The sequence below is a fragment of the Eretmochelys imbricata genome, chromosome 1 (genome assembly GCF_965152235.1).
Source record: "Eretmochelys imbricata isolate rEreImb1 chromosome 1, rEreImb1.hap1, whole genome shotgun sequence".
NCBI classification, from domain to species: Eukaryota; Metazoa; Chordata; order Testudines; family Cheloniidae; genus Eretmochelys; species Eretmochelys imbricata.
Window position 1 is genome coordinate 267,094,204 of NC_135572.1, and position 25,728 is coordinate 267,119,931.

General features: G+C 46.8%; 1 protein-coding gene across 1 annotated transcript in view; it reads left to right on the top strand.

Moving 5' to 3' along the window:
• The window catches only part of CACNA1I (calcium voltage-gated channel subunit alpha1 I), a 239,552-nt gene that overhangs the window by 210,263 nt on the left and 3,561 nt on the right, over nt 1–25,728 (top strand). Inside the window, exons 21-34 of the mRNA XM_077807591.1 lie at nt 127–253; nt 1,308–1,433; nt 2,686–2,775; nt 3,802–3,994; nt 5,187–5,338; nt 7,689–7,798; nt 8,204–8,337; nt 9,369–9,439; nt 13,124–13,202; nt 14,118–14,239; nt 15,462–15,791; nt 16,952–17,098; nt 24,160–24,276; nt 25,034–25,199. Coding sequence (XP_077663717.1) covers nt 127–253; nt 1,308–1,433; nt 2,686–2,775; nt 3,802–3,994; nt 5,187–5,338; nt 7,689–7,798; nt 8,204–8,337; nt 9,369–9,439; nt 13,124–13,202; nt 14,118–14,239; nt 15,462–15,791; nt 16,952–17,098; nt 24,160–24,276; nt 25,034–25,199 — 1,964 coding nt within the window. The remainder of the gene's footprint in view (nt 1–126; nt 254–1,307; nt 1,434–2,685; nt 2,776–3,801; nt 3,995–5,186; nt 5,339–7,688; nt 7,799–8,203; nt 8,338–9,368; nt 9,440–13,123; nt 13,203–14,117; nt 14,240–15,461; nt 15,792–16,951; nt 17,099–24,159; nt 24,277–25,033; nt 25,200–25,728) is intronic.

Consider the following 25,728-nt stretch of genomic DNA (forward strand, 5'->3'; position numbering starts at 1 on the left):
CTGTCCACCGGATGATAGCTGCACCATGATATCTGGGGTGCTCCTGTTGTCTGATTCTGAAAACACAGGGGAAGAAAGAACTCTGCCATCTCTCTGTGTCACCCCCTCACGCTCCATCCCTTCCAGGGTCATCAGCCGTGCCCCAGGCCTGAAGCTGGTAGTGGAGACACTCATCTCATCCCTCAAACCCATTGGGAACATTGTCCTCATTTGCTGTGCCTTCTTCATCATCTTTGGCATCCTGGGTGTGCAGGTAGGGTTGTTGTTGTCTATCAAGCACCCACAACGTGCTCGGCACTGTACTGCCATGTAGGAAACATAATGTAGACACAATTAAGCAGATGGAGTTGTGGCGGGGAGCGCAGGGAGGGGGGGAGTGGGCCAGGCATCCCAGGACACCTTCCTGATCCTCTGCCCTGCTCTGTCCTCCTTTATGTAGTTCTCATCATAATGATTCTTAAGCCTCTGGCAGTGGCAGGTAGGGTCAGTGCTGAAGTCTTTCAACAGTAGAGACTGATATTCAGATCTTGGTGTTAGCAGAGCTGAAGAGAAGGCCCAGGAGTGGAGTAGCAGCTGGGCGTGCTGCAGGTCATGACTCTGAGGCAGTGACAGAGCAGTGTCAGTTGGGGCAGCCGCACAGGGGCCTGCGCGATGCCTGGCTCTAGGCAGTTCTTTCTCTCCCCTTCGTTCCAAGCGCTAAATCCACACACAATGTGGCATGTGTCAGGGAGGGGAGGGGGGACGGAGGCAAGCAGGGGGGAAGTTAATCCTCCCTATTTTAGGCTTGTTCTGCAGAGGAGTGCTGGAGTGGGTGTTACTTCCGTCTCAGAGAATGTGCGATACTTAGTCTGTATGCAGACTGTTCTGATGAGCCTGTACAAATGCGCAATCCAGTACCCTCCATATGGAAAAGGAGCCTGGGGCAGAAGAACCGCATCAGTGTCCCTTTATTTAAAAGTATCGGTGAAGTAGGCAATATTTTTCTGGGTCTTTGCTCTCACAAGAGATCTTTTTCCCTTCAGTACACCTAGCAGCCATCTGAGGGAGTGGATGGCTCTGGGGGATTGGGCATGGGGTGTTTCATATCTAGATCATTGGTTCCAATCCAGCCCCAGCAGGCCACTACATGGCTTCAGAGTGGGGGGACTTTCAGTCACTACTGACCCAGGGCAAGATTATAATCGGTGACAGAGAGGCGAAAGGCTCCATGTCCGCTCCTAATCTGAGGAGCTTCCTATTGCTCTTTGTCCCCTGACACTGAGGAAGTCTGAGTGAGACTCACTGACCAAGTCGCTTCCATCTTATAGCTCTTCAAGGGGAAGTTCTACCACTGCCTTGGGATTGACATCCGTAACATCACCAACAGGTCTGACTGTATGGCCGCCAATTACAAGTGGGTACACCAAAAGTACAACTTTGACAACCTTGGACAGGTATGTGCAGGACCCTCCAAGCCCCCTCCTCTCACGTGAACCTGGGCTGTGCTTTGCCCCTTTGGGTGTCTCCCGCCAAAGCCACACTCACTCATTTCGAGGGGAAGGGTGGAGTGTTCCAAAACATACTCTGAGCCAGAGGAGGCAGTCATGTGAACAGGGGGTGGGGGTGGAGGCTGGTTAGACATGGGTGTCCAGGTTAAAGCAGAGTAACTCGTGTAAGGATGCAGCTTCCATGCTGAAGAGGGGGGAAAGGGGGATGTAACAGCTCAAGCAACTCACATGAGTGTAAGCTAAAGGCAGGGGATGGGGGGCGGGGGGCTGCTTTTCCTTACACTCTCCTAGGTGTGCCTCTTCTTGCTAGCCCCTGACCTCCCTCAACATGTAACACCCAGTTCCTGACCCATGCTTAGGGGTGAATCCTGCTTTCACTTGCACAGGAGCACCTTCCATTGGCATTGCATGTAAATGATTGCAGCTTTGAGCCCTTACGGCCTGATTCTCTGAGCAGGGTGTGACTCAAGGGTAACTCGCTGAGGTCAGTGCAGTTAAAAAACAGTGAAAGGAGAATCAGGCCCTTCATAAGCAATTTACACCCCCGTTTACATCGCCGAGGAGTTGGGCCAATGGTGTCTGTGCAATCTGCGTGTCTGCAGTCCCCTTAGGCACCACCAAGGAAACGTCTGCAGGATTGGCAGAATCCTCCCTTCCTCTCTGCAGCCTCCCTACCAGTCCTGTCAGTGGAGCGCTGCCTTCTAAGGCAAGGGGCCACTCCAGGCTCTTTGGTTACTGAGCTAAGGCCCATGCATGCAAGTAGGGAGGCTTCCTCAAAGGCAGGGGTGGCCGGTGGGTGTTTTCTGATTGTGTTGGCCAGATCTGCCATGGCTCTTGTAGATTTCGCCATGTCTCTAGCCTTTATATATTTTCACAGTCAAGCAGCAGGCCTGTCGTCCTGAGGTTTTCTGTGTTTTAATTCATCTGCCTGATGCAGTTGTTGCTGAGTTCATTTGTCCCTGGGGAGGGGAAACCTTTTACTCTGGTGCTTCCACAGGGCAGACTTGCATAATGGTCCCTCTCTGCTGGCAGCTCCCCTCCCTCTCCCATCTGTTAGTAGTTATGCAGATGACAAGTGCTTGGAGGATGATACCTTGAGTTTTAATTATGTTTTGTGCCTAAGAACTTAAAACCTGAACCATCCCAACCCTACCGCACACAGATGCTGTGTGTCTGATGTGTTTCTCTTGTGTTCCAGGCCCTGATGTCCCTCTTCGTTCTGGCCTCCAAAGATGGTTGGGTCAATATTATGTATAACGGACTAGATGCTGTGGCTGTTGACCAGCAGGTATAGAGACTTCCTTCAAAACTGATCATGCCATCTAGACCTCCTTCAGGCAGGAAGGTGGAAGCATGCTGTATCAGCCAGCTTTTGGTACTTCCTCTCCACCCAATAGCATTTTATAGCATTGCTCTGACCCTGTCCATCTGTGAGCCCCTTCTCTTCACTTTCGTTATTACTGGTGGGTCAGTGCCGTGGTTCTGCATACGCAGGGAGGCGTGTTTGGAAGTGATTAGCCTGATGTAGCTGGGGAAGTTATGCAGGCTGGGTCTTTATGTATCCTGTGATACCTTTGAAGCAGCAGTCACCCATGTCTTTCTCGACATGGTGCATCCACCAGATTTACAGTTGGTTCCTCTAATTGCTTATAAATTGGGATCCTCTGTCCCTGCAACTAAGTCCCAATGGTATCCAAAACTCACATTGACTTGAGTAATGCAGGGTCAGGCCCCTGGCAAAGGCTGCAGTGACAGAGGACTGAATGGCCGTGAGGATACTATCCTTACCCTCTGTTCTCAGCACTAGAAGTGCTGTTGGTCTTTTAAAACCCTCAGTGGTGAGAAACCTAGAAACAGTAATGAGAAACTTTTCTATTTGATCCTGACTGACACCTGCTTTCAGGAACCCCTCACCTTTCAGGGGTTCCCCCATTGCATCTTAGAGGTGTGATTTACCTACCCTCAGCCCAACACACCTTTTCTTCAGGTATCTTTAGTGTCTGTCGTATTCTCTGATGTTTTAATTGTCCATTTGATCTGTTGTGATTATATTGGAATTGTAGGTGCAGCATCCTGAGTGCTTTATTATTATTATAAACTTCTCCTTGACTTCCAGACACCCAGACTATTTGTTGCTCCTACCCTCATTTTCATAATCCTTTCCCAACCAGCCAATCACAATCTGTTGATCTCCCTCATTTTCACAATCCTGCCACTTGCAGCCAATCACAACCTGCTGCTCTCCTTCATTTTCATAACCCCACCTCTGACTCCCAGTCAGCCAATCACAGCCTTTGTTTTCTTTTCTTCCCAGCCAGTGACCAACAACAATCCCTGGATGCTCCTTTACTTCATCTCATTCCTCCTCATCGTCAGCTTCTTCGTTCTCAACATGTTCGTGGGGGTGGTGGTGGAGAACTTCCACAAGTGCCGGCAGCATCAGGAGGCAGAGGAGGCACGTCGGCGGGAGGAAAAGCGCCTCAGGCGCCTGGAGAAGAAGCGCAGGAGTAAGGCACAGCCTCAGTGTTTGGTTGGTTCGTAGGCCAAGGTTTTCTGAGAAAAACCCCCTCCTCCTCCTCCTCTTCTTTTATTTTTTGACTGATCAGTTTCTCTATAACAGCATCTCTGTCAATGCTCTCAGCACTGCTCTGCTCTCGGTGGGACACTGCTGCCGGGCTGCCGCATTGCCTGACGCCCCCAGCCAGCTACCCTCGTGTCAGAATCCCGGCAACAGAGGGTAGAGGTGACAGGGTGCTTGATGGCAACTGGGGGTGTTGGGAAAGGCTCCTTTTCCCTTAACGCCTTGCCTCTAGAAAATAACACATTCATAGATGTGTGCGTGTGTGTGTGTGTGTTCTCTGGGAACCTCCACCCAGACACACACACTCCCTCCCTCAGGGATTTAGACACTCCTTTGGAGAGCCCTGCGGCGCCAGCCAGTGCTGTTGGGCGGACCCCTACATTAATCCTTTCCTGTTTAATGCAAAATGAGGCAGGGGAGAAGAGGAAAAAACCCACACTGTGTTCCTGGGCCTTTCTATTCCTGTGGCAGTTTCTCCAAGGCTTCCTTGGAACTAAGAGGGTCCCCCCACAGTGATGGTCCCCATGTGTCTGTTTTCTGTGCTCCAATGAGAGAAACATCACAGATGCACACTTGACCCTGGGTGCTGGCAATCACCCCTGCTCCTTCCTACCCCTACCCTGGAGATCCTGTCTGATTACTCTCCTCCTTTCCAAGCCCATGGGCTTCCGTCTTCCTTCCCCTTCTTCAGTTTTTCCTGTCCCTGATGCCACCTCTGGGCATCTCCTGGAGCCAATTGCTCCTTTTTATCATTTGTGATCTTAATTTGTTGAGGCATGAAATGCTGATTTAGTGCCATTTCCACAAACATAGGACTAACAGATTCTTTCTGTCACTCCCACCTTCCCTCTCTTGTCTCTCCCTACCTCCTCTTTCCTTTTACACTCTCTCTTTCCTCACCATTTCTGTTTTCTTTCTCTGCATTCTTTATTTTATTTTTCTCCTTTTTCTATCTGTTTCCTCTGCTTCTTCCTTCTCCGTTCCTGTTTCTGTCTCTCCCTCCCTCCATGCCTTTCCATTGCTTCTGTTCTTTCCCCCACTTTCCTTCCTAATTCCCTTTGTTTCTCTTCCCTCTCTCTTCTATCTTCTCTCTCTCTCTCTCCCCCCTCCCATTGAAGAGGCGCAGCGCTTGCCGTATTATGCCACCTACTGCTCTGTCCGCCTCCTCATCCATTCGGTCTGCACCAGCCACTACTTGGACATCTTCATCACCTTCATCATCTGCCTCAACGTCGTCACCATGTCCCTGGAGCACTACAACCAGCCAGTGGTGAGTGAGTTCAAGGGACCAAACCCTGCCCCTACCTCCCTCTCTTTCTTTTCCCCATCTCATTTTCCATAACAAAAGAGACTTGACATTTTCCCTTCCAAGCAGTCAAACACATAAGGGGTCACTAGGTTATAAGTAAAACTTAGCAGCCATTAGAGATTGACTTGGAAGAGCAGCATCTCCCAGCATGCTTTGCAGAGGGTGGTCAAATTGCAACCCAAAGGAAATCTCTATATATTCTGTAACCTTTTCTAACCTCTGTCTTCCTCAAACCTATCCTCTCTGCAATGTCTCCTCCCCACTCCTTATCCTGGCAACCCCACGTGCTCGAAACACTAACCAGCGACTGATTGTGTAATTTCTCTACAGCTGCCGGTGTCATGATCCACCATGATAGATGGTAGAGGAGGGTCCCCATGAAAATTGTCGTGCAAAATTCTGCAAGATAGGGTGATAGAGGGAGTTAGTTCTTTCCACTGTCATGTGGATGACCCAAGTTTAGCCTTGTGGTTTCCTTCTCTTTGTAGTTTCCCTTGGGCCCCAGCAGAGGGTGGCATACTGCCCCTGGGAGCTAGTGCTTTGCGTTGCTAGATGGATCAGATTTCAGTTTCTCAGTAGCCACCCCCGAACCTCAGTGGAGTGAGTTGGGAGTGCTACAGGGGCTGGCAGACCCAGTCCTTGGATAGCTGAAGAGAGACCCTCACCCAGTCACCCTCATTCCACAAGAGAAGCAGTGTGGACAGACTCTGAAGAGAGTCTGACCTAGTTTCTCTCAGCTGGAAGAAGGGTGATCACAACAGAAGGTCTTGAGGGTTGGGAAAGATCAATATTTGGGGTGGGGGAGATTTGGAAATCCTCAATATTTGTTGACAGGGTTACAGACACGTGCGGGAGAGGGGAAATGTGTGCTGGAAAAGGGGCTTTCTCCCTCTATCTGAAAGCACCACGCTCACTGCTCTGTCTGTTCAGAAGCATGCAGTTCCAGGGAGCCCCTTTCCATCTCCAGGAAGCCCTTGGTAAACTCCTGAGGGGTTTGAGGTGACAAATCTGATTTCATAGCTGGAGCTGGTTGTATTGGAAGTGACCAGGGCTGTGACTTGTCTATTGTTGCTCACATTCACTGCCAAGTTTTTCCTCTAGGTCCAGCTTATCTTTCTGGTTGGCTGTTTAATTTTGTTACTGTTTATCTTGTGTTCCTGAACTGCCCCCTCGTCCTGCCCTGGATTCCTCACAGTGTTTCCTATATCCCTATTTGTTCTGCAAAAGTTAGCATCCCTTATCCCTTCTCACCCACACATCACATCTTGCACAAGTCAATTAGCTTCCCTGTGTCTCAGTTTCTTCATCTTTGCAATAGGGATAAGCATACCCATTTCCTCACAGGCGTATGGTGAGGCTTCCCTAAACAGTTCTTGCGAAGTGCTTTTAGATTTCCAGGTAAAAGGTTCTGTGGACATGCTACATACAATTAATAGAAACCCTCTGGTGGCAGCGGCACCAATTCAGATATTTCTTTGGGGGAGGGCTAATTCCAGTCCCCGCCCACTCCACGAGGTCACCTTCAGCCAGGGAGTCTCCCTTCTCTGTACAAAGGGGCACCCAGGTCAAATTTCAGTGGTGTTGCGATCACGCAGCCGGAGGGACACTCCACTGCTCCAGGAGCCACAGTAGTGATTTAGTATGGAGCCACTGCTTAAAAGTGAGCAGCCCAGGGTCTGTGGAACTTTCAGTAAGTCTAAACACTTTGGGCGGGGGTGGTATTCACCCCCACAGCCCTCCCTAGCTGGTGCCACTGTTTGGTGGAGAACAGAGACCTTACACGGGAGAACCAGGGCAGCGGAGTAGAGGGCGGAAGCTTGCTAAATACCCACCTAGTCCCCAACCAGAGACACGGGGTTTCCCCTTACTGCAGATAGCGACAGGTTATTTGCTCTGATGCACTCTCCCTGCCTGAAGCATTCCCTGTAGATTTATGGAAGCCATTTATAGGGTAACACCTGGGTGATGTCCCATGAACCTGATGCTGCTGATGTCAGAGATGCTGGGTGATGATGCTTTGTTAACCCTTTGCACACCACCGCCCTTCCCCAGGCTTGCCCATTCTCTTGAGCCGTGGCTAGGCAGAGCAGCAGGTATCCTGAGAGCCCCTTGGCATGGGAGTGCAGTGTGATGTAAGTCTTGGTAAGTCTGTGCCAGCATTCAAGTTGTTGCAATCCAGGATTTGGCAGCCCCCTCCTGCCTCCACCATTCCTGACCAGTTAAGCAGGCTGGAACTCAGTGACTTCACAAGCACGTCTGTAGTTAATGCCTCTCACTCTCCACCTCTCTCAGCATCTCTTTCCATCCACAGTCTCTTGAGACTGCCCTGAAGTACTGCAACTACATGTTCACCACAGTTTTTGTGCTGGAGGCGGTTCTGAAGCTGGTGGCGTTTGGATTGCGGCGATTCTTCAAAGACAGGTGAGCAGTAGGGCATGCAGGTCGTCCGGTGAGGCAGTGAAGTTTTGGGGAGGGATCTGTATCTGCAGTGGAATCCTAGAGCATGGGGGCCTCAACTTCTTCCTTGTTCCGGGTAGCAAAGATCTTATTAGCTTCACCTTAAACACACTGGAGCGATAACGGGTTAATGAGAGTTATCCAATGCTTCCTCTTGTTGGAGTCTGCTGATTGGTCCAGGAAGCAGAGTAGACGGGAGTAGAATAAATGACATCCAGTCATATTAGGCTCTAACTGTCACAGCGAGGCCTCCGATTCACTGATTTGGAGGATTTTATTTTACTTTATATTTAAAATGTAATGAATTCACATTCCCCTGTCAGTCACACTGAAAAGCTCCATTCTTCCTTATTCTTTTATTTTTTTAAGGTGGAACCAGCTAGACCTGGCCATTGTGCTGCTATCTGTCATGGGCATCACGCTGGAGGAGATTGAAATCAACGCAGCTCTCCCCATCAACCCCACCATCATCCGCATCATGAGGGTGCTGCGCATTGCCCGGGGTGAGAGAGACACTGGAGGGAGACGTGGGGCACAGACACCCTGGGTGGGACAGAATGCACTGGGTGCTGCCTGTGATGCCAGTTCACCAATTGGCTTCTCATATCTGTAATCTTGGATGGTTATGGAAACTCAGGGCTTGTTTACAAGAGCAGTTATTCTGGAATAGCTATTCCAGATTAACTCCATGTGTGGATGCTCTTATTCTGGAATAAGAGTGCCTTATTCTGAATTAGCTTAATCCATTTTGGATTAAGTTTTTTCAGAACAAAGCACTCTTATTCCAGAATAAGAGCATTCACACATGGAGTTTAATCAGAAATAGTTAATCCACCACCTTATTCCTGATTGATTTTCATGTGTAGACAATCCCTTAGGCTGTCTCCTGATTGCCCTCAACTTGACATTTAGACAAACCTTTGTCCAGGAGAGCAGTAGTGGCTTTCACTTTGTGAGAGGGACCAAAATGATTGGCAGATTTTGTGAGAAACAAATTCTTTCTTCTTTTCTTTTGTAATGCAAATGTTGCTGTAATTTTTACAGAAAAGACAAAGGGCCTGTATGGTTTGCACTGGGGAGGATAGATTTACAGTGATGAGGGCGAATACTTGCCAAGCTGCATTTGCAAAAAGGAGAGGGAGGAGGAAATGAAGCAGGTGTAGAAGGATACGGAATTGGAGTAGGAGAGATTGGTGATGTGTGGTGTTGGGAAAGGGAGGGCCAGTGTTCAGGATGTATGGGGATAGGATGGAAGGAACCAGAATGGGCATGGAATGAGAGAGAAGGGTCGTTAGTATGCAGAGGGATAAGTTAGAATGGAAGGGACCGTGGGGCGGATGTGGGGGTGGGGCGTGGAAGGAAAATGGCCAGTTGGAGGAGGAGAGAGAGGTTGGTGGGTCAGTTTTACAATGGAGGAGAACGATAGAACACCCACATGGTGTGCTCCATCCAGTTGTCCTGGCATACTGGAAGCAGATTTCTCTCCCTTGAGTCCCAGCTCTGAGTAACACTTTTGTTTTGGTTCTGGTACCAGTGCTGAAGCTACTGAAGATGGCGACAGGGATGCGGGCGTTACTGGACACAGTTGTGCAAGCTCTGCCACAGGTAAAAGAAAGCAGCTACTAGAAAGATGCCCCTTTTGTGCACCGGTCTTTCCATTAGTTCATTTCCCTGAGCGTGCCTAGAATCAGAGAGACGGTGTCTGCTGAGGTCTTTAAGACAGTGGCATGATGTGCCAGAGGGTCGTGCTCATATCGATATGTCAACCACATGGTTACATTCATTTCTTTCTGGCCTTGTCTGCTCACGACTTTAACCCCCCATGGTGTTACTGAATAAAGCAATGCTCCATTCCTGCATGAGACCTGCTTTATTTTTGGCTGCCCCTTCCCCCTTACTGCTGTCACTTTCCTCACACTCATTTGCCATGAGGATGGAGAGCAAACCATGACCATTTTAGGGGGAAAGCTGATGTTCAAGTATCTCTTCTGTGTCCCTCTCATTCTTTCCCACTTGTTCTCCCTTTCCACTGTCCTCTTCCATGCTGTGCTTGTTTCATTTCTGCCACCGCCTGACTGCTTGCTTTCCATTTGCCCTCTTCTCCTCCTTGGTCTGCAAGTGATTTTGAACCTCTCACCCCACGAGAAGCAGTGACATTACCTGTGGTGGCTTGTACAACATGCAGCTAAATGTCTCCTGAAAGACAGCTAGACAGAAGGATTTCACGAGCTGTGAGTGGCAGCTGTTTTGGAATGAGTTATTCATGTACCACCTCATGCAGGCATCAGGCCCGCTGAGAGAAGCCCCTGTGATGGATGAGCAGCCAGAGAAACAGTTCTCTTCTCTTTTGGATCCTCCAGAGAGACGTGTTAAGAAAGGAGTAATGGCACCAAGTAGCTGTATTGATCATAGATCAGATCATTCCTCTGGCAGGCCCAGAGCAGACAGTAATCTTATCGGATATTGAAATGCACAGGCATTTGTCAGCTGACTTATTAGGTAACACACCAGTGTTTGTGAATGAGGCCGGGCTGAAAATCAATCTGGGGACAGCACGAGCAGTTACACAAGGAACTTAATTCTGATATTTTTGTCACTAAACCATGTCCATCTGAATTAAAGGGAATCACTTGGCACAAGAATGAGATGGAAACACAGTTTCCAGTCTTCGCTGAATTCTGGGCTTCATCTGACTTTCCTCTATTTATTGAGATTCTTTATTTATCACAGTAGCAGTGAGGGGCCCCAACTGAGACCCGGGCCCTATTGTGCTTGATGCTTTTATAGAATCATAGAGATGTAGGGCTGGAAGAAACTTCGAGAGGTCATCCTGTCCAGTCCCGTGTGCTGAGGCAGGACCAAGGAAACGTAGAGCAACCCTAACAGGTGTTTGTCTAACCTGTTCTTAAAACCTTCCAGTGACGGGGATTCTGCAGCCTTCCTTGGTAACCTCTTCCAGTTCTTAACTATCCTGGCAGTTAGAAAGGTTTTCCTAATATATAATTTAAGTCTCCCTGCTGCAGATTAAGCTGATTACTAGTCCTACCTTCAGTGGACATGGAGAACAAGTGATCACCGTCCTCTTTATAACAGCCCTTAACATATCTGAAGACTGTTATCAGGTCCCTCCCCTCTGTCTTCTTTTCTCAAGACTAAACATGCCCAGTTTTTTTAACCTTTCCTCATGGGTCAGATTTTCTAAACCTTTTATCATTTTTGTATAATATGCAGAGTAAGAGACAGTCTCTGCCTGAAAGAGTTTACAGTCTAAATAAACAAAGTCAATGCTATTTTCTCCATTTTACAGATAGGGAAACTGAGCCACAGAGCTGCAGTAAGTTGCTTAGGGTCACCTAGGGATTCTGGGGCAGAGCTGAGAATTGAACCCAGATCTTCTGAATCCCAAGGCAGCACCTTGGTTACAAGGTCACCATTCTTCCGTGCTTAATAAATCCTGGGTCTTTCACATTATTTCACCAAAGAACCTCACTGCTAAGCAAGAGTTCTTAATATCTGCCCCTGCACACACACAAACACCTATTAAAAGAAGGTCCCCCCTTGCAAAAAGTACTGGGTCAAGGAATTTCCAGTAGGAATTTCTGGCACTGAAGGAGTGTGTAGTCAGGACCTTCCTATCTGATGGTCCTTGGTTCTGTAATAGGGAAAGGTTGACTTCATTTAATAAAGTTACATTATGGAGGCATCAACAATGACTCCACAGTCAAGACTGTGTTAAAATGTGCTCTTAAGGCAATACTAAAACCCCTCTGTTTCACATTTAAATGATTGAATTTAGTCTCCATATTTTCTTTTACACACTAACTCTTCAGGGGACAATTGAATTATCCATAATACTATTTTTCTCCAAGCTTTATTAACATTGGCAGAATAAGTGTCTTAAAACAGTCTCTCCTTTCCTTGGCACTCTGTTCTCCTCTCGACCTTTCTCTTTATATTACTAGAGCAGAAAGTCATCAATGGTTTTGTCTTGCTAATGGCATGGAAGGCTTCTCTGGCTGCCCTGTTTGAATCCCCTGTCTGTCTTTGTTACTCTGCAACCATTCTGAAAAGTGAATAAAGATGTCATTTAAAAAAAAATCCCTTTTGGAAATTTATCCCTGAGCGTCTCAGCTTTTTTCAGCTCCCTGTGGCTAGAACCCTCCCCTCCCCACAGTCAGTGTGTACGCACAAATGCACACACACAGGTGCTGACATCTCACACCAAGGCTGCTTTCCAAATTTTTAAATGTAACCAGATCAGAGTTACTCCCCTCCTTCATCAGCACCTCACCTAGCTCAGCCCACAGAGCTACCAGCTGGCGTCAGCTACTTCCCTTTTCTGCTGCCGCCCAGTCTGCCTTCTGGACACGCTGGCCTGTTCCTCACACTCCTCACTGCAGACAATGGAGCCAGGAATTGGAGAGGCAAGCAGAGATATTGGGGAGGGATAACAGGGGAGTGCTTTCCCCTGTTACTGCTGGCACAGCTTCCATGGTGCACCAGACAGCAGCCCCATGGGAAACCCTGCAAGTGCGATAGCTGGGGGCATAGAAACTGGCCTCTCTCCCACAGGCTACCTGCTCCTTCCATTCCAAGCTCCTCATACACAGGCCTAGTTCCCTACTTGAGTCCCTGCAGTCTCTCTCCTCCCTTGTTCCCCTCCCACCACACATATCAGGAGGGCGTGGTTCATTCCTTCTTCCCCCTGCCGTATGCCAACTCCCGTGGTGCTCGCTGATAGACCTGCTCTCACCGTCTTCTGCCCCCACATTTGACTAGCACCTTGACTCCCACAATGCACCAGGCAGCAGCACTGAGGGGGAGCTGGGCAGCTGGGGAGGGGGGCTCTTTGGGGTAAAATTTTACTCTCGGCTCATACTTTGTCCTGTGCAACAGGCTTCACCACTCCATATATGCCTAAATGTGATTATCTTCATCTCTCTGGGCTTGGAGTCTGAGGGGTGGGATTGTGAGGAACTGGATGACCCGCTATAGGCTACGAATGAAAGGAGCCGTGGCGGCTGTGAGTGGCTTTGAAGGTTAGGATGTTTGGGTAGGAAGGCCTGGGGAGATGAGGTTACTGTGAGCATGACTGGTGGCTTCACTGGCGACTTCCTGGGTTCTGAGTGGTTGCGTGCATGAAGTTTCTAAAGGTTTCGGAGTGGAAATATTTGATGGTGTTCTGTTGCTGCTGCTAGAGTGATGATAGCTGGCTTGGCCTGGTGTGATTCAGTCTTGCTTGGCTTGGCTTGGCTTGGCTTAGCCTGATATGGTTCGGTTTGGTTTCAGGTGGGGAACCTCGGACTGCTCTTCATGCTCCTCTTTTTCATCTACGCTGCTCTAGGAGTGGAACTCTTTGGGAAGCTGGGTAAGTTTCAAGCATGCCGTGCTCTTGGGTGAGCCAAAGAATGGGAAAAAAAAATGGCAGTTTCCCATATTGCAGCAGGCCCAGCTCTGATTTAATGAAAGGGCTGGGTATTCTGATGACCTTTAACCTCCTCTCTGGGTATTTGCCATGATAGGAATTTCCACCTTTCCAAAAAACCTGTCTCAGAATGAGAGAGTTAGATGGCTTTCTCTCATTCTTAAGTCTTTGCTTTCCATGCACTGCCTCAGCAAATCAGCTCCTCTCTGTCCCAGTTCCAGCCAAATGGCTAAAGGGAAGACTCAGGGGAAGTTCATGCACTCCTCTGGTCCATGTTGACATGTATCAATGGGCAAAACTTTCAGCCAAGTACATGAAGAGGGGCAGGGAATCTTCTTTCACACCAAGAGGATTAGGCCCTTGATCAAGTGACTACTGCCGGGTGTTGTGGGGGTAGCATTTTACCACTCTTACCAGTATGCCAGGTACATCTGGCTCACATGCACTTGCTATGCTGCTGATTGTAGCAGGAAAACCCTCAGAATCCCTTCATTTTAATGGATGGTGCCAGCACAGCAAGCTTGCAGGCTTGGATCGGCAGCCATGGGGTAAAGGAGAACTATGTTTTGGACCACTAAGCATGCTGGGAGACATCCATGGGAAATGAGTTATGCTGCTCGATATCCTGGGGTTGGGGTAATTATTCTGATACTGCTAGACAATGTCCAACCATTGGTCATTACTGTCATGGACCCAGCCTATGGGACTATAGACTGGAGCCATTAAGTGCAGACTTCTGGATGTGAAGCTAATAATCTCAGAGTGGAATGGTCACAGGGAGGCTTATTCTGAGTCCCTGGCACACTCTGAGAGCTAGGAATCAATCCACTGCACAATTATAAATTCCTTCTTTTGCAGTGTGCAATGACGAGAACCCCTGTGAGGGCATGAGCCGCCATGCCACCTTTGAGAACTTTGGGATGGCCTTCCTCACGCTCTTCCAGGTCTCCACTGGCGACAACTGGAATGGAATCATGAAGGTAACATGGGCCTCAGAGGAGGAAACATCTCTGTTCTAATGAAGGAGAAATTCTACGCTTGAGTGGGAGGGATCAGCACTGCTTGGAACTGTCGGTGACTCGGACATGGGTGGCCATGTCTAGGGGTTAGAGTGGGCGTCAGACCCAGAGTCAGAGGCCCAATGCCAGAGCCAAGGGTCACAGCCGGAGTCAGGAGTCAGGGCCCAGGGTCAAAACTGGTTTACCTGGTGTGAGGCTAGATAGGAGCAGGGCTGGGTCCAAGACAGAAGCTATTGCAGCCAGGGGCAAATACTTAAAGCAGCAGCTGCTGCTGGGTTTAAGAGCCGGTCTGCTGACTCTTCCAGTCAGTCAGACAGTGTAACCTATTAGGCAAACTAGTACAGGCCTTAGGGGTCCTGCAGACTGGATCTGGTGCAGGCCCTGTTTTCTGACAGAAACTGTTTTTACAGGAGCTCAATGATGAGGAAATGTAGATGCTGGCTTGCCAGTTCAGACCACTGGCCCATCTAGTCCAGGATTCTACTTCCTGCCAGATTAGATCAGATCATTGGCCCATTTAGTCTTGCAGGCAGCTGGCTGAGAGAAGTGCAAACTCTCTCCTCAAGGAGCAGGACAACAGTGTGGCCATGCTGAGAAGGGAGATTCACCACCATCACCACCCTAGCCCCTTCTCTGAGGCTGAGTGTGGGGGGGCATTTGGTATGACACACACATGGAGCTGCAATGGGAGTGGCTTGTGATTTAGAAACCTCAGGCAGATAAGTTTTCTCCCCCATGTTCAAATCATATTGCTCCAAATTAAATAGCTTACAAGGATTCAAGGAGGGGAAATGGACAATTCTTTGGACATGGGTAGTGTCTTTGGGAGATGAAGGGGATTAGGCACTTAGTTGCAGTGACTCTTGCTCACACTTGCAGAATTAAAATGTTCACATTTGCGGGTCTGGAAGGAATTTTCTCCCTAGGCTTATGGGGAAGAGGACACCTGTTTCTGGAGCACTGGGCAGAGACTGTCAAATGTGATGGTCTTCCTGTGATTGCTGGGGACACCAGGCACGGAGGATCCCAGATGCTCAGACAGCACTGGGTACTGGAGAACCTTAGTCCTGCCTGGCATTGGATTCTGTGTTTTTTTACTGAGGGAACAGCCAAATTTAAATTCTTACTCTAGTCCTTCCCTCCCTTTTCCACCACTTCCTCTCACACTTGCCCTTTCCTCAAGGATACCCTGCGGGACTGCACCCATGATGACCGGAGTTGCCTCAGCAACCTGCAGTTCATCTCGCCACTCTACTTTGTCAGCTTCGTGCTCACAGCCCAGTTTGTCCTCATCAACGTGGTGGTAGCTGTGCTCATGAAACACCTCGACGACAGCAACAAGGAGGCGCAGGAGGACGCAGAAATGGATGCCGAGATTGAGCTCGAGATGGCACACGGGCTCTGCCCCCGCACCGTGGGCTCCCCGAGCTCAGGACAGGGAGCAGGAGGTGGAGGAGGTGGGAGAGTGGACCCTGAAGGACGTCTGTGCATGAGATGTTTCTCTCCAGCACAGGTGGGTAAACCTTTATGCTTACCAGCAAAACTGCAGCAGGCTGGAGTGGGGAGAAGGAGGGCAGTCTAGATGATTTAGGGCTTAGTAATGGGATACACACTGGTGACTGGTTTGCATTTAGGTCTAGCTTGGGTGAACTGGGTTGTGCCGGTGCATTGGTGGTGTTGTGTGGGGCCAGGACTGGAAGAGTAAGGGGTGCAGGGGGTACTGCAGGACAGGTTGGAGGTGCATTGTCAGAACTGTGCAGGAAGCTCAGGATTACAATAGGAGGGGTGCTGCAGGTCAAGATTAAGGTGCATTAGCAGAGTATTTTGTGTGGGAAGCTCAGGATTGGAATAGCAGGAGATGGTGCAGTACAGGAGTGAGATGCATTGGCAGAGCTGGAAGGGAAGCTTACGCAGTGCCTGTCTGCAATGGCAACTAGTGATGTTAGTCCCTCCATTTCACATGAACACTAAGGCCTGCTCTAACTAAAAAGCTAAGTCAACCCGAGCTACATCGCTTAGGGGTGTGAAAAAGCCACACCCCTGAGCAATGTAGCTGTGCCTAACCCCCGGCATAGACAATGCTAGGTCAATGGAAGAATTCTTCCACTGACCAAGCTGCCACCTCTCAGGGAGATGGGTTACCTACGCCAGTGGGAGAACCCCTCCTGTCAGCATAGGTAGTGTCTACACCAGAGGTTTTCAACCTTTTTTCATTTGTGGACCCCTACAAAACTTCAAATGGAAGCACGGACCCCTTTGGAAATCGTAGACATACTCTGCAGATCCCCAGGGGTCTGTGAACCACAGGTTGAAAACCACTGTTCTATGGTAATGACAACCTTTCGTGGACCCCTTAGACGTAGTCTGAGGACCCTCCAGGGGTCCGTGGACTACAGGTTGTAATCCACTGGTCTCTGCTGAAGCGCTGCAGTGGCACATCTGTAGTGTTTCAAGTGTAGACAAGCCCTAAGTGCTGTATTCTGTCACCATCAAGTGACACCTTGCTCCACGACCAGCCTCACTGACTTCAGTAAGGTTGCTCATAGAGTAAAGTGCTACTCCCTCTGTGTAAGGGTGGCAGAATCTGGCCCTCAATTCACACAACACATTAAAGCAAAAAATTCTGGGTTCTTTAAATAATTTCTCCCATCCTCCCCCTTTCTTGTCCCCTAGGAGAACTTATGGCTGGACAGTGTCTCTTTAATTATTAAGGACTCCTTCGACGGGGAGTTAATGATCATCGATAACCTATCGGGCTCCGTCTTCCATCATTACTCCTCGCCGGCCATGTGCGAGAAGTGTAACCATGACAAGCAAGAGGTAACCTGCGTGCGAGGATGGGGAGGGAACCCCCAAATACACACACACATGCTCATACCCTTGAGGTTTTCCTGAGGAGCGCTCCATAGATTGTTTAGACAGAAGCTTTGACCTTTGTTACTACAGTGAATTTATGATATTGGCCTGTCCTCCTAAGCAATGGGAGACACGTATGTACTGGTGGAAAGCAGGAAGGAAAGGCAGTTGTACCAGGAAGGATGACAGGAGAGAGTGAACTAGAGGTGGAGATATCGTTGCGGAGGTACAGTAGACTCTCCAGTTGGCATTCAGTTTTTCACTTAAAGAAGGGATTTTCAAGTAAATCTGTTAATTAGTCTGAGTTAAAATTAGGGCTGTTGATTAATCACAGTTAACTCACGCAATTAACTAAAAAAAAAATAATCGTGATTAAAAAGAAATAATCACGATTAATCGCAGTTTCAATCACACTGTTAAGCAATAGAATACCAAGTGAAATTTATTAAATATTTTTGGATTTTTTTTTACATTTTCAAATATATCGATTTCAATTACAACACAGAATACAAAGTATACCGGGCTCACTTTACATTATTATTATTACTAACATTTGTACTCTATAAATCACAAATAAAAAAAATAGTATGTTTCAATTCACCTCATACAAGTCCTGTAGTGCAACCTCCTTATTGTGACAGTGCAACTTACAAATGTAAATTTTTTTTGTTACATAACTGCACTCCAGAACAAAACAATGTAAAACTTTAGCACCTACAAGTCCACTCAGTCCTACTTCTCGTTCAGCCAATCGCCCAGACAAACAAGTTTGTTTCCATTTATGGGAGATGACACTGCCTGCTTCTTATTTACAATGTCACCTGAAAGTGAGAACAGGCATTTGCATGGCACTTTTGTAGCCAGCATTGCAAGGTATTTACCTGCCAGCTATGCTAAACATTCATATGCCCCTTCATGCTTTGGCCATCGTTCCAGAGGACATGCTTCCATGCTGATGATGCTTGTTAAAAAAAATGTGTTAATTAAATTTGTGACTGAACTCCTTGGGGGAGAATTGTATGTCTCCTGCTCTGTTTTACTCGTATTCTGCCATATATTTCATGTTATAGCAGGCTTGGATGATGGCCCAGCACATGTTGTTTCTTTTAAGAACACTTTCACTGCAGATTTGACAAAACACAAAGAACGTACCAATGTGAGATTTCTAAAGATAGCTATAGCACTTGACCCAAGATTTAAGAATCTGAAGTGCCTTCCAAAATCTGAGAGGGACTAGAGTGCTTTCAGAAGTCTTAAAAGAGCAACAGTCCAATGCAGAAACTACAGAACCCAAACCACCAAAAAAGAAAATCAACATTCTGCTGGTGACATCTGACTCAGATGATGAAAATTAACATACGTCAGTCCGCACTGCTTTGGATGGTTATCGAGCAGAACCTGTCATCAGCATGGATGCATGTCCTCTGGAATGGTGGTTGAAGCACGAAGGGACATAGGAATCTTTAGTGCATTTGGCATGTAAATATCTTGTGACGCTAGCTACAACAGTGCCATGTGAACGCCTGTTCTCAGTTTCAGGTGACATTGTAAACAAGAAGCAGGCAGCATTATCTTCTGCAAATGTAAACAAACTTGTTTGTCTGAGCAATTGACTGAACAAGAAGTAGGACAGAGTGAACTTGTAGGCTCTAAAGTTTTACATTGTTTTATTTTTCAATGCAGGGTTTTTTTTAACATAATTCTACATTTGTAAATTCAATTTTCTTGATAGAGATTTCACTACAGTACTTGCAATGGGGGAATTGAAAAATACTATTTCTTTTGTTTTTTACAGTGCTAATCAAAAATAAATATTAACTGAGCATTGTGCACTTTGTATTCTGTGTTGTAATTGAAATAAATATATATGAAAATGTATAAAACATCCAAAAAATTTAAATAAATGGTATTCTATTATTGTTTAACAGCGCGAATAATTGCAATGAATTTTTTTAATTGTGATTAATTTTTTTAATCACTTGACAGCCCTAGTTAAAATGAATTTAAAATTAGCTTATTAAGGAAGTTTTTGAGTCTCTTTTTTTTGGCGGGGATCCTTCTAGCTAAAAACAGCTTCTTACTAAGGATGGGAGTTTCAAAATCACATCAAGGACTTAGGAGCACAAGTCCCATGGACTTTCCGTGAGACTTGTGCTCCTAAATCACTTTTAGGTGCTTTTGAAAATCCTTCCCTACACCTCTGGAATTTCCATTAAAACTCACTGAAAATGTTGAAAGAAATTAGGTTGTAATTAAGTAAAATTTTTAACAACTGTTGTACCTACCTGTCATGATTGTGGTTAGAGTTGTGTCAATAGCTCAGGTTATTCTTATATATTGTCAATGTGATACCAGCGGTAACACAACCAATCCTCACCATTCCCTGTCTAGTTAATTTGCATTCTACAGTTTTATTGGTTGAAATTAGTTAGCAAAGTTAGAGTGTCAAGAGTTCTCATTGGTAGATTACGCTGTCCTCTGTACATAAAGAGAGCAATGGATTGGCTCCATGCCTCTGGGTCCAAGGCACCAGGCCTTCTCCTCCCAGCCATAGCCTTCTCAATGAGTCTTCCTCAGAGGCAGCAATAGGTGGATGCTGCTATTCTTCTCCAATTGCCGAGTCTTCAAGCCCTCATCCACAGGGGGCATGTGGTGGTATACCCAAGATTTTGATGAGTGACTAGTAATTTGGGGTGCCTGCATTTTTGGCTGACCAACTCAAGGCCCTTCAAGGGGCCTGATATTTAGAGAGTGAGTGCTAAGCACTTTCTGTTAATCAGGCCCATTTAAGGCATCCCAAGGTGGGCACCCAAAATCACTTGTTGCTTTTGAAAATCTTGGCCATAATCTTCAGCATCATGCGTGGGGAGGCAGGTGGCAGGAGAATTTTCTCACCCTCTCATGCAGGAAGGTAGGCAGCAAAATCACCATACCACAATCAAGGGGTAGGATGGCAGACTTTTCACAACCACAAAGGGTACTTGTGGTGACATCTTCCCCCATGGTAACAAAACTTTAGAATCCAAGTCAAGGGAAGGGGAAAGTAATAGGGCTAAAGAGAAAGATGATGAATCCTGGACTTTCATAAGCATCATTACTATGTATGTGCTGTATGCAGCTGAATTATGGGTAGGTGACAATCAGCAGTAGCCTTGAGCACTCCCGCTAACCCTACAGGCATCCTTTGGGTCCCCAGGATATCCCACGCCTACCTGAGCTCAGCATGTCAGCAAAGCTTCTAAGCTCAGCAGAATTTCTCTGGCCCCACTTGGGTCTTTCTTTGAGTCATCTGCCCCCTATTTCTCAGCTCCCCCAAGTTCCATACCTTGATTCCAACTTCTGGTCCCAGATATTCTTCCCTGCAAACTTTTTGAAGTCTTAAGGATCTACTGTGGACATTAGTAGATCTGACACTGGGTCGATGGTTCCTGCAGACCTGTTAAGGTCTGCAGCAGATTCTGTGGACTTCAGAAGGTCCACACGGATGCAAGACTGGGAGAAGAAGCAGGAATCAAGGTTTGGAGCATGGGAAAGCAGGAAAGGCTGGTGAATAGTGGGAAGGTGATTTCCAGAGGATAGCTGGGAAACCAAGGTCATGCATAGTTTCTCAACTCCACAGAGTTCTTTGACCTCTGGCTCCTCATGGTTCCCAGTGCCCTGCAGTTCTCCTGGTTTTACCTGGTCCCATTTCCTGTCAGAACATAGGAGCTTCAGCAGGTTTCCTCCTGTCTGCCTGTCTTGTTCCCTGTGTATGTCATAACCATGTCAAACTGTTAAAAAAACACAGGTGCTCTCTAGACAAAACCTTTGTTAAGGTGGAGTTAAGGTTGAGATGATATACAGGAAGATGCAAGAGAGCACAAAACAAAATTTGGATTAAAAAACCAACAAGAAAAGTATTTTGAAATATTAAAGGAAAGAAAACCGCAATTTCATAAAAAAATGCACAGGCAAGCACAGTTAGCCAGAATGATAACCACAATCTATAATAATTTATTTTTAAAAGATAAAAAAATTACATTAAAAGAAAAATAGGAATCAAAAAACTTGTGCTAAAAATGGGGAAAGTGAAAACAACTGTGAAAGAATTGATTTGTAATTATAAAAAAGTTCCAATAACCACTTTAGAATTATAAATTATCTTCCAAAGTTGCTATTTTTGATTCCTATAAATACATACTGGAATTTAAAGGAAATTATTGATCAACTCATGAAGGAACAATTTAGCATTAAAATTTAGATATTTTTGTTTTCTAAATCACATTAAAGTAAGATTAAAGATCAACGTTTTAACCAGATATATGCATAATGATTTTTTATCCATAATTACATAGTATAAAACTTTTGTGAAAAACAACAAGGAAATTCCACCAGAAGAACTCTATGCTGTGTAACACTGAAGGCTGTCCAGATACAACCACCACTACCTCTAACATTAAAAATCTAGGATGTACACAGACATTTCAAACACACTGTAGAGTAATCAATCAAAATTTATGTAGACGGAGCACATTCTTCATCTGGCCCTATTCAACATGTGTGTGCTTCATGACAATTATAAGGAAGCACCATGCCAAAACAGGTTGAAACCTGCCCCATGACAACACTTGCCTACAGCCTTCAGTTCTTTGTTCCCTTCTTATCTAGAGCTTGATCCAGCAATGTGCTAAATGCTCCAGCTCAATTCAGCCAAAACACTACACATGCTTAAAGTTCTTAAGAATGTGCTAAGTGTTCTGCTCTGTCAAGCGAAAGCCCACTGTCATAATTTCATGTTTACTTCGTCAACTTTAGTCAGGAAAGTTCTAAGTAATCTGTAGTCTATAGAAGTTGTAATATTAAAATATAAGAAGACCCTTCCTCACCACGAAGCTGGTCTCTTTTCATGTCATTTCTATCATTTCATTTTCTGTCTTTATGAGGTTTGTGTACATACTGGCAATGTGTATTGGTGGTCCATGGAGTGTTTAATCTGCAGCCCGGGGTTTGTCAATGAAAAATGGTGAACAATGGCTTTGAGCCTACTTATTGTCTATTTATGATTTTGTTAAGTGTGTCTTTCTGTGTAGACTGCAAAGTGGACAGATTTGCAGAATAACAGTTCAACAAAGAGTAAAGTAGTCTAGTGTTTGTGGTCACTGATGATTTTAAACGCTTTGTTATGGTTGAAGGAGGTTATCTCAGATTTTTTTCCTATTTCATGCCTGCATGCCTATAGGGACAGAGTTAAGGTTGTTTTGGTGGAATGTTTGCTTATACATCATGGATGAGCACACATGTCGAATGGGGCCGGATTCAGACTGTGTTTTCTAGACCTTAAATTGTTGTTGACTGGTTGCTGAGTAGCATGTCTGACACAATGCAGTTGTGGGTTTCCGAGTTTGTTAACGCTCTGAGTTGGTGGCTTTTGTATTTGAGCAATCTGAACAGGTATACCACATGGAGTTCTTGTGTTGGAACAACCTAATGGCTATGGATGTCAGGTCTCTTCCAAAATCTAGCTCAGGTTTTTTCTTTTGTTTATTCCAAGTGAATTATCACTCTGAAGGAGTCCTCTTCCAATCACTGACACTGGCACAGACTGCTAAACTTCCAGCCTGAAGGAGCCATATCACCATCATCTTATTCTTATTCGCATAGTGGCACTGGTGCACATGGTCTGTTCACACACACAGGAGGACAAGATCTTGGTCCTGAGGAGCATGCAGCCCCAAATAAGACGGTTACAACAACAATAAAGGATCAGGTGCAGCAGTAGGAGCTAGCTCTGCTCTAGAGATCAGTGAGGGAAGCCTGAGTGAAGGAAGTATGTTTGAAGAAGGAGAGGGAGGCTGCTAGGAAGAAGGAGACGCTTTCCAAGTGTAGAGGAGAGATGCAAATGGGAGGAGGCAAAGGAAGAACTAAGGAGAGAAGGTTGAGGAGGGGAGGGTGTAAAATGGGATGGGGATGAAATGAACAGAGATGTAGGCAGGAGCAGAGCTGTATAGAGTCTGAAAGCTGAGAATGATGGGCTTTGTTACACCTGATGAAGAAAGAGGAAGCCAATGAAGGGAATGGAGGATGGGGTGCCATAGATAAAGCAACAGGGAGGAGAAGATGATGTTAGTTGAGGTGTTGGATAGATTAAAGGTGAGAGAGGGAAGAAGCAGAGAGGCCAGAAGGGAATAGGTTATAGTAGTTAAGGTGAAAGAGAGTCAAAAGCATGACACTGGCATGGACTGAAGGTGGCATGACTATCCCTGGCATGAAAGATCCGTCACACTATTTAACTAGGGCAATCTTCATTAGCCCCAGACTGAGGGGGCCTTCTCTTCGTCCAGCGTCAGAGCACACTCTGTTGTCACCAGACTAAGGGCTTGTGTACACAACATTTAGTTTGCAGCAAGGTGGGGTGTGAATCAACCCTGCACTAGCCTGATGTGGGCTGGCTGTCTGCATGGACCCTGCTGAAGGTCAGAGAGGACTAGATCAGAGCTTATTAATGAACTGTTAATGCACGGCAGCAGGTCCACAGGGACAGTTTGTCTGCCAAAGGCTAGTGCAGGGTAGATTCACACCTCAGCTTGCCACGAACTAATTGTTGGTGTAAACAAACCTTACAGGACTCTTCCCCAACTCTCTGTCTCTGGGGCAGACTATTATCCCCAGACTAAGGAAGTCCTCTCCTGGCACTGGCTCAGGGAACCGTATGCTTGAGGAGCCTGGTGCCAGACCCTGACCCTGGGACAGACTCTGGATTCGTCTCTCCATCTCTGACACCAGGGGAGTTTTGATTAGGGAACCCATCATCTGGATTGGTCCCTGGCAGCTCCCAGACTTCATTTCCATGCTTTACTAGAAGTGGGTCATCTCACCAGGCCTAGCTCTAGGTTAGGAAATACATAGTATAAATAAAGGAATTTTTTTATAAGTCAATCTCATGTGTCTGGGCTCTCTCCCTGCACCCATCCAGCCTTAAAACAGCAGGAGTGGTTGAGAAACAGATTCAGGCCATATCCTGTGACCGCTTCTTTTTCCTCCTGTAGGTTCAGCTGGCTGAAATGGAAGGCTTATCCCTCAACTCAGACAAGTCTTCTTCCATCCTGCTAGGGGATGATTTAGACAATCGCAGCATCTGTCAGTTGAGTTCTAAGGAGACCAAGGTAGGAACATCCTAGGTATTTGGGATATATGCGTACACAGTGGGAAGAGTGCGCATCCTCCCAGGTCCTGAATGACATGTCCTTCCTTGAAAGAGCCACCATTCCTCCTAGCAGTGCTTTGGCAAGAACCCGTTCCTCACTCAGGGCATGGGAGTGAATCCCGTGAGGGTCTGGCTTTTCCCAGTGGAGGAGGTTACAAGGGGTGAGTGTCTCCTCTCCTCTTCACTTCTCCATGCTGTCTGAGACAGGGTCCGTCACAGAACTTATGTGTACACAGCACAAACCATGGGAGAGGCCTGCATCTTGGAACAGGACCACAACATCCGTTGGCCATTAGCACCTGCTGATCGGGTACATGTTTCTCTTAATGTGCCGCACTCCGTACCTCTGTCCCAGCACAGCCTGGAGTGCCATGTATTCCCCTGCTGATCACACTTCACTCCCATGAAGAATGTGAGTGCCAGGCACTTAGCAGCAACTCCTCCCCTAGAAACTTATCACTCAGACAGATCTGATGACAACACGGAGAGGGGTGCAAACGACAGCTCCTTTCACCACGATCAATGGCTTGCTTTGACTGGAAATAGGTTTAGGGGGATGGGGCTGTAACTCTTTGGAATGTCCATTTGCTAACATGAATGTGCACTGTTCAGGTATCTTCAGAATCCACCCCATCTCCAGAGCTTGCTCAGGGAGCTTCACCCCATCCATGTGATTTTTAATTTCACAAAGGATATCTCTTTAATTTTTTCAACAGAATGGCCAGAACAGCCCTGACTCCATGGGCATGGGAGATTTGGGGGAATGTTTCTTCCCATTAACAACTACAGGTGCTTCTCCAACTCCAGAAGGTTACTTGTGTGAAATGGAGAAAATCCCTTTCAACCCCGTCCAGTCCTGGCTGAAGCATGAGAGTAATCAAGGTAAAGAAAGTCCCCTCCATTCTCCTGGACAGTGTGGTCATTTGATGCTAGCTCTGCTGACAGTGCAGACTGGTTCAGTTAGTCTGACCTGGCTCTGCTTTATTCTGGTCAGGAATACAGTTGATATGATACGGGATTTCACTAAAGAAGAATTCACTCTCAGTTTGCCAATCTCAGTGTAGGGCTTAATTTGTAATGAAAGAGGTGCCGGGGCTCAAGCAATTGTTTTACATTCATAACTGGTGCGGCAAGCTCAGAGGTGCTGGGGCTATGAATTCCCAAACCTAGAGGTGCTGGGGTTCAGTCCTGGCAAGCCCTGGCACAAATTAAGCACTAGTGTGGTGCTTGCTTGGTTTCCCTGGCCCCTTCTGTCATGACTATTGTCTTTCCTCGGAGTTGCCCTAGACAGACCGATGTTCACAATCTTAAAGGACATGATTCTCCTGTACACTAAGGTCCCTTTGGACAGCTGGAGCAGGATGCAAATGAGAATGAGCCCAAAGACTTCAAAACCAGTGTCACGTCAGCT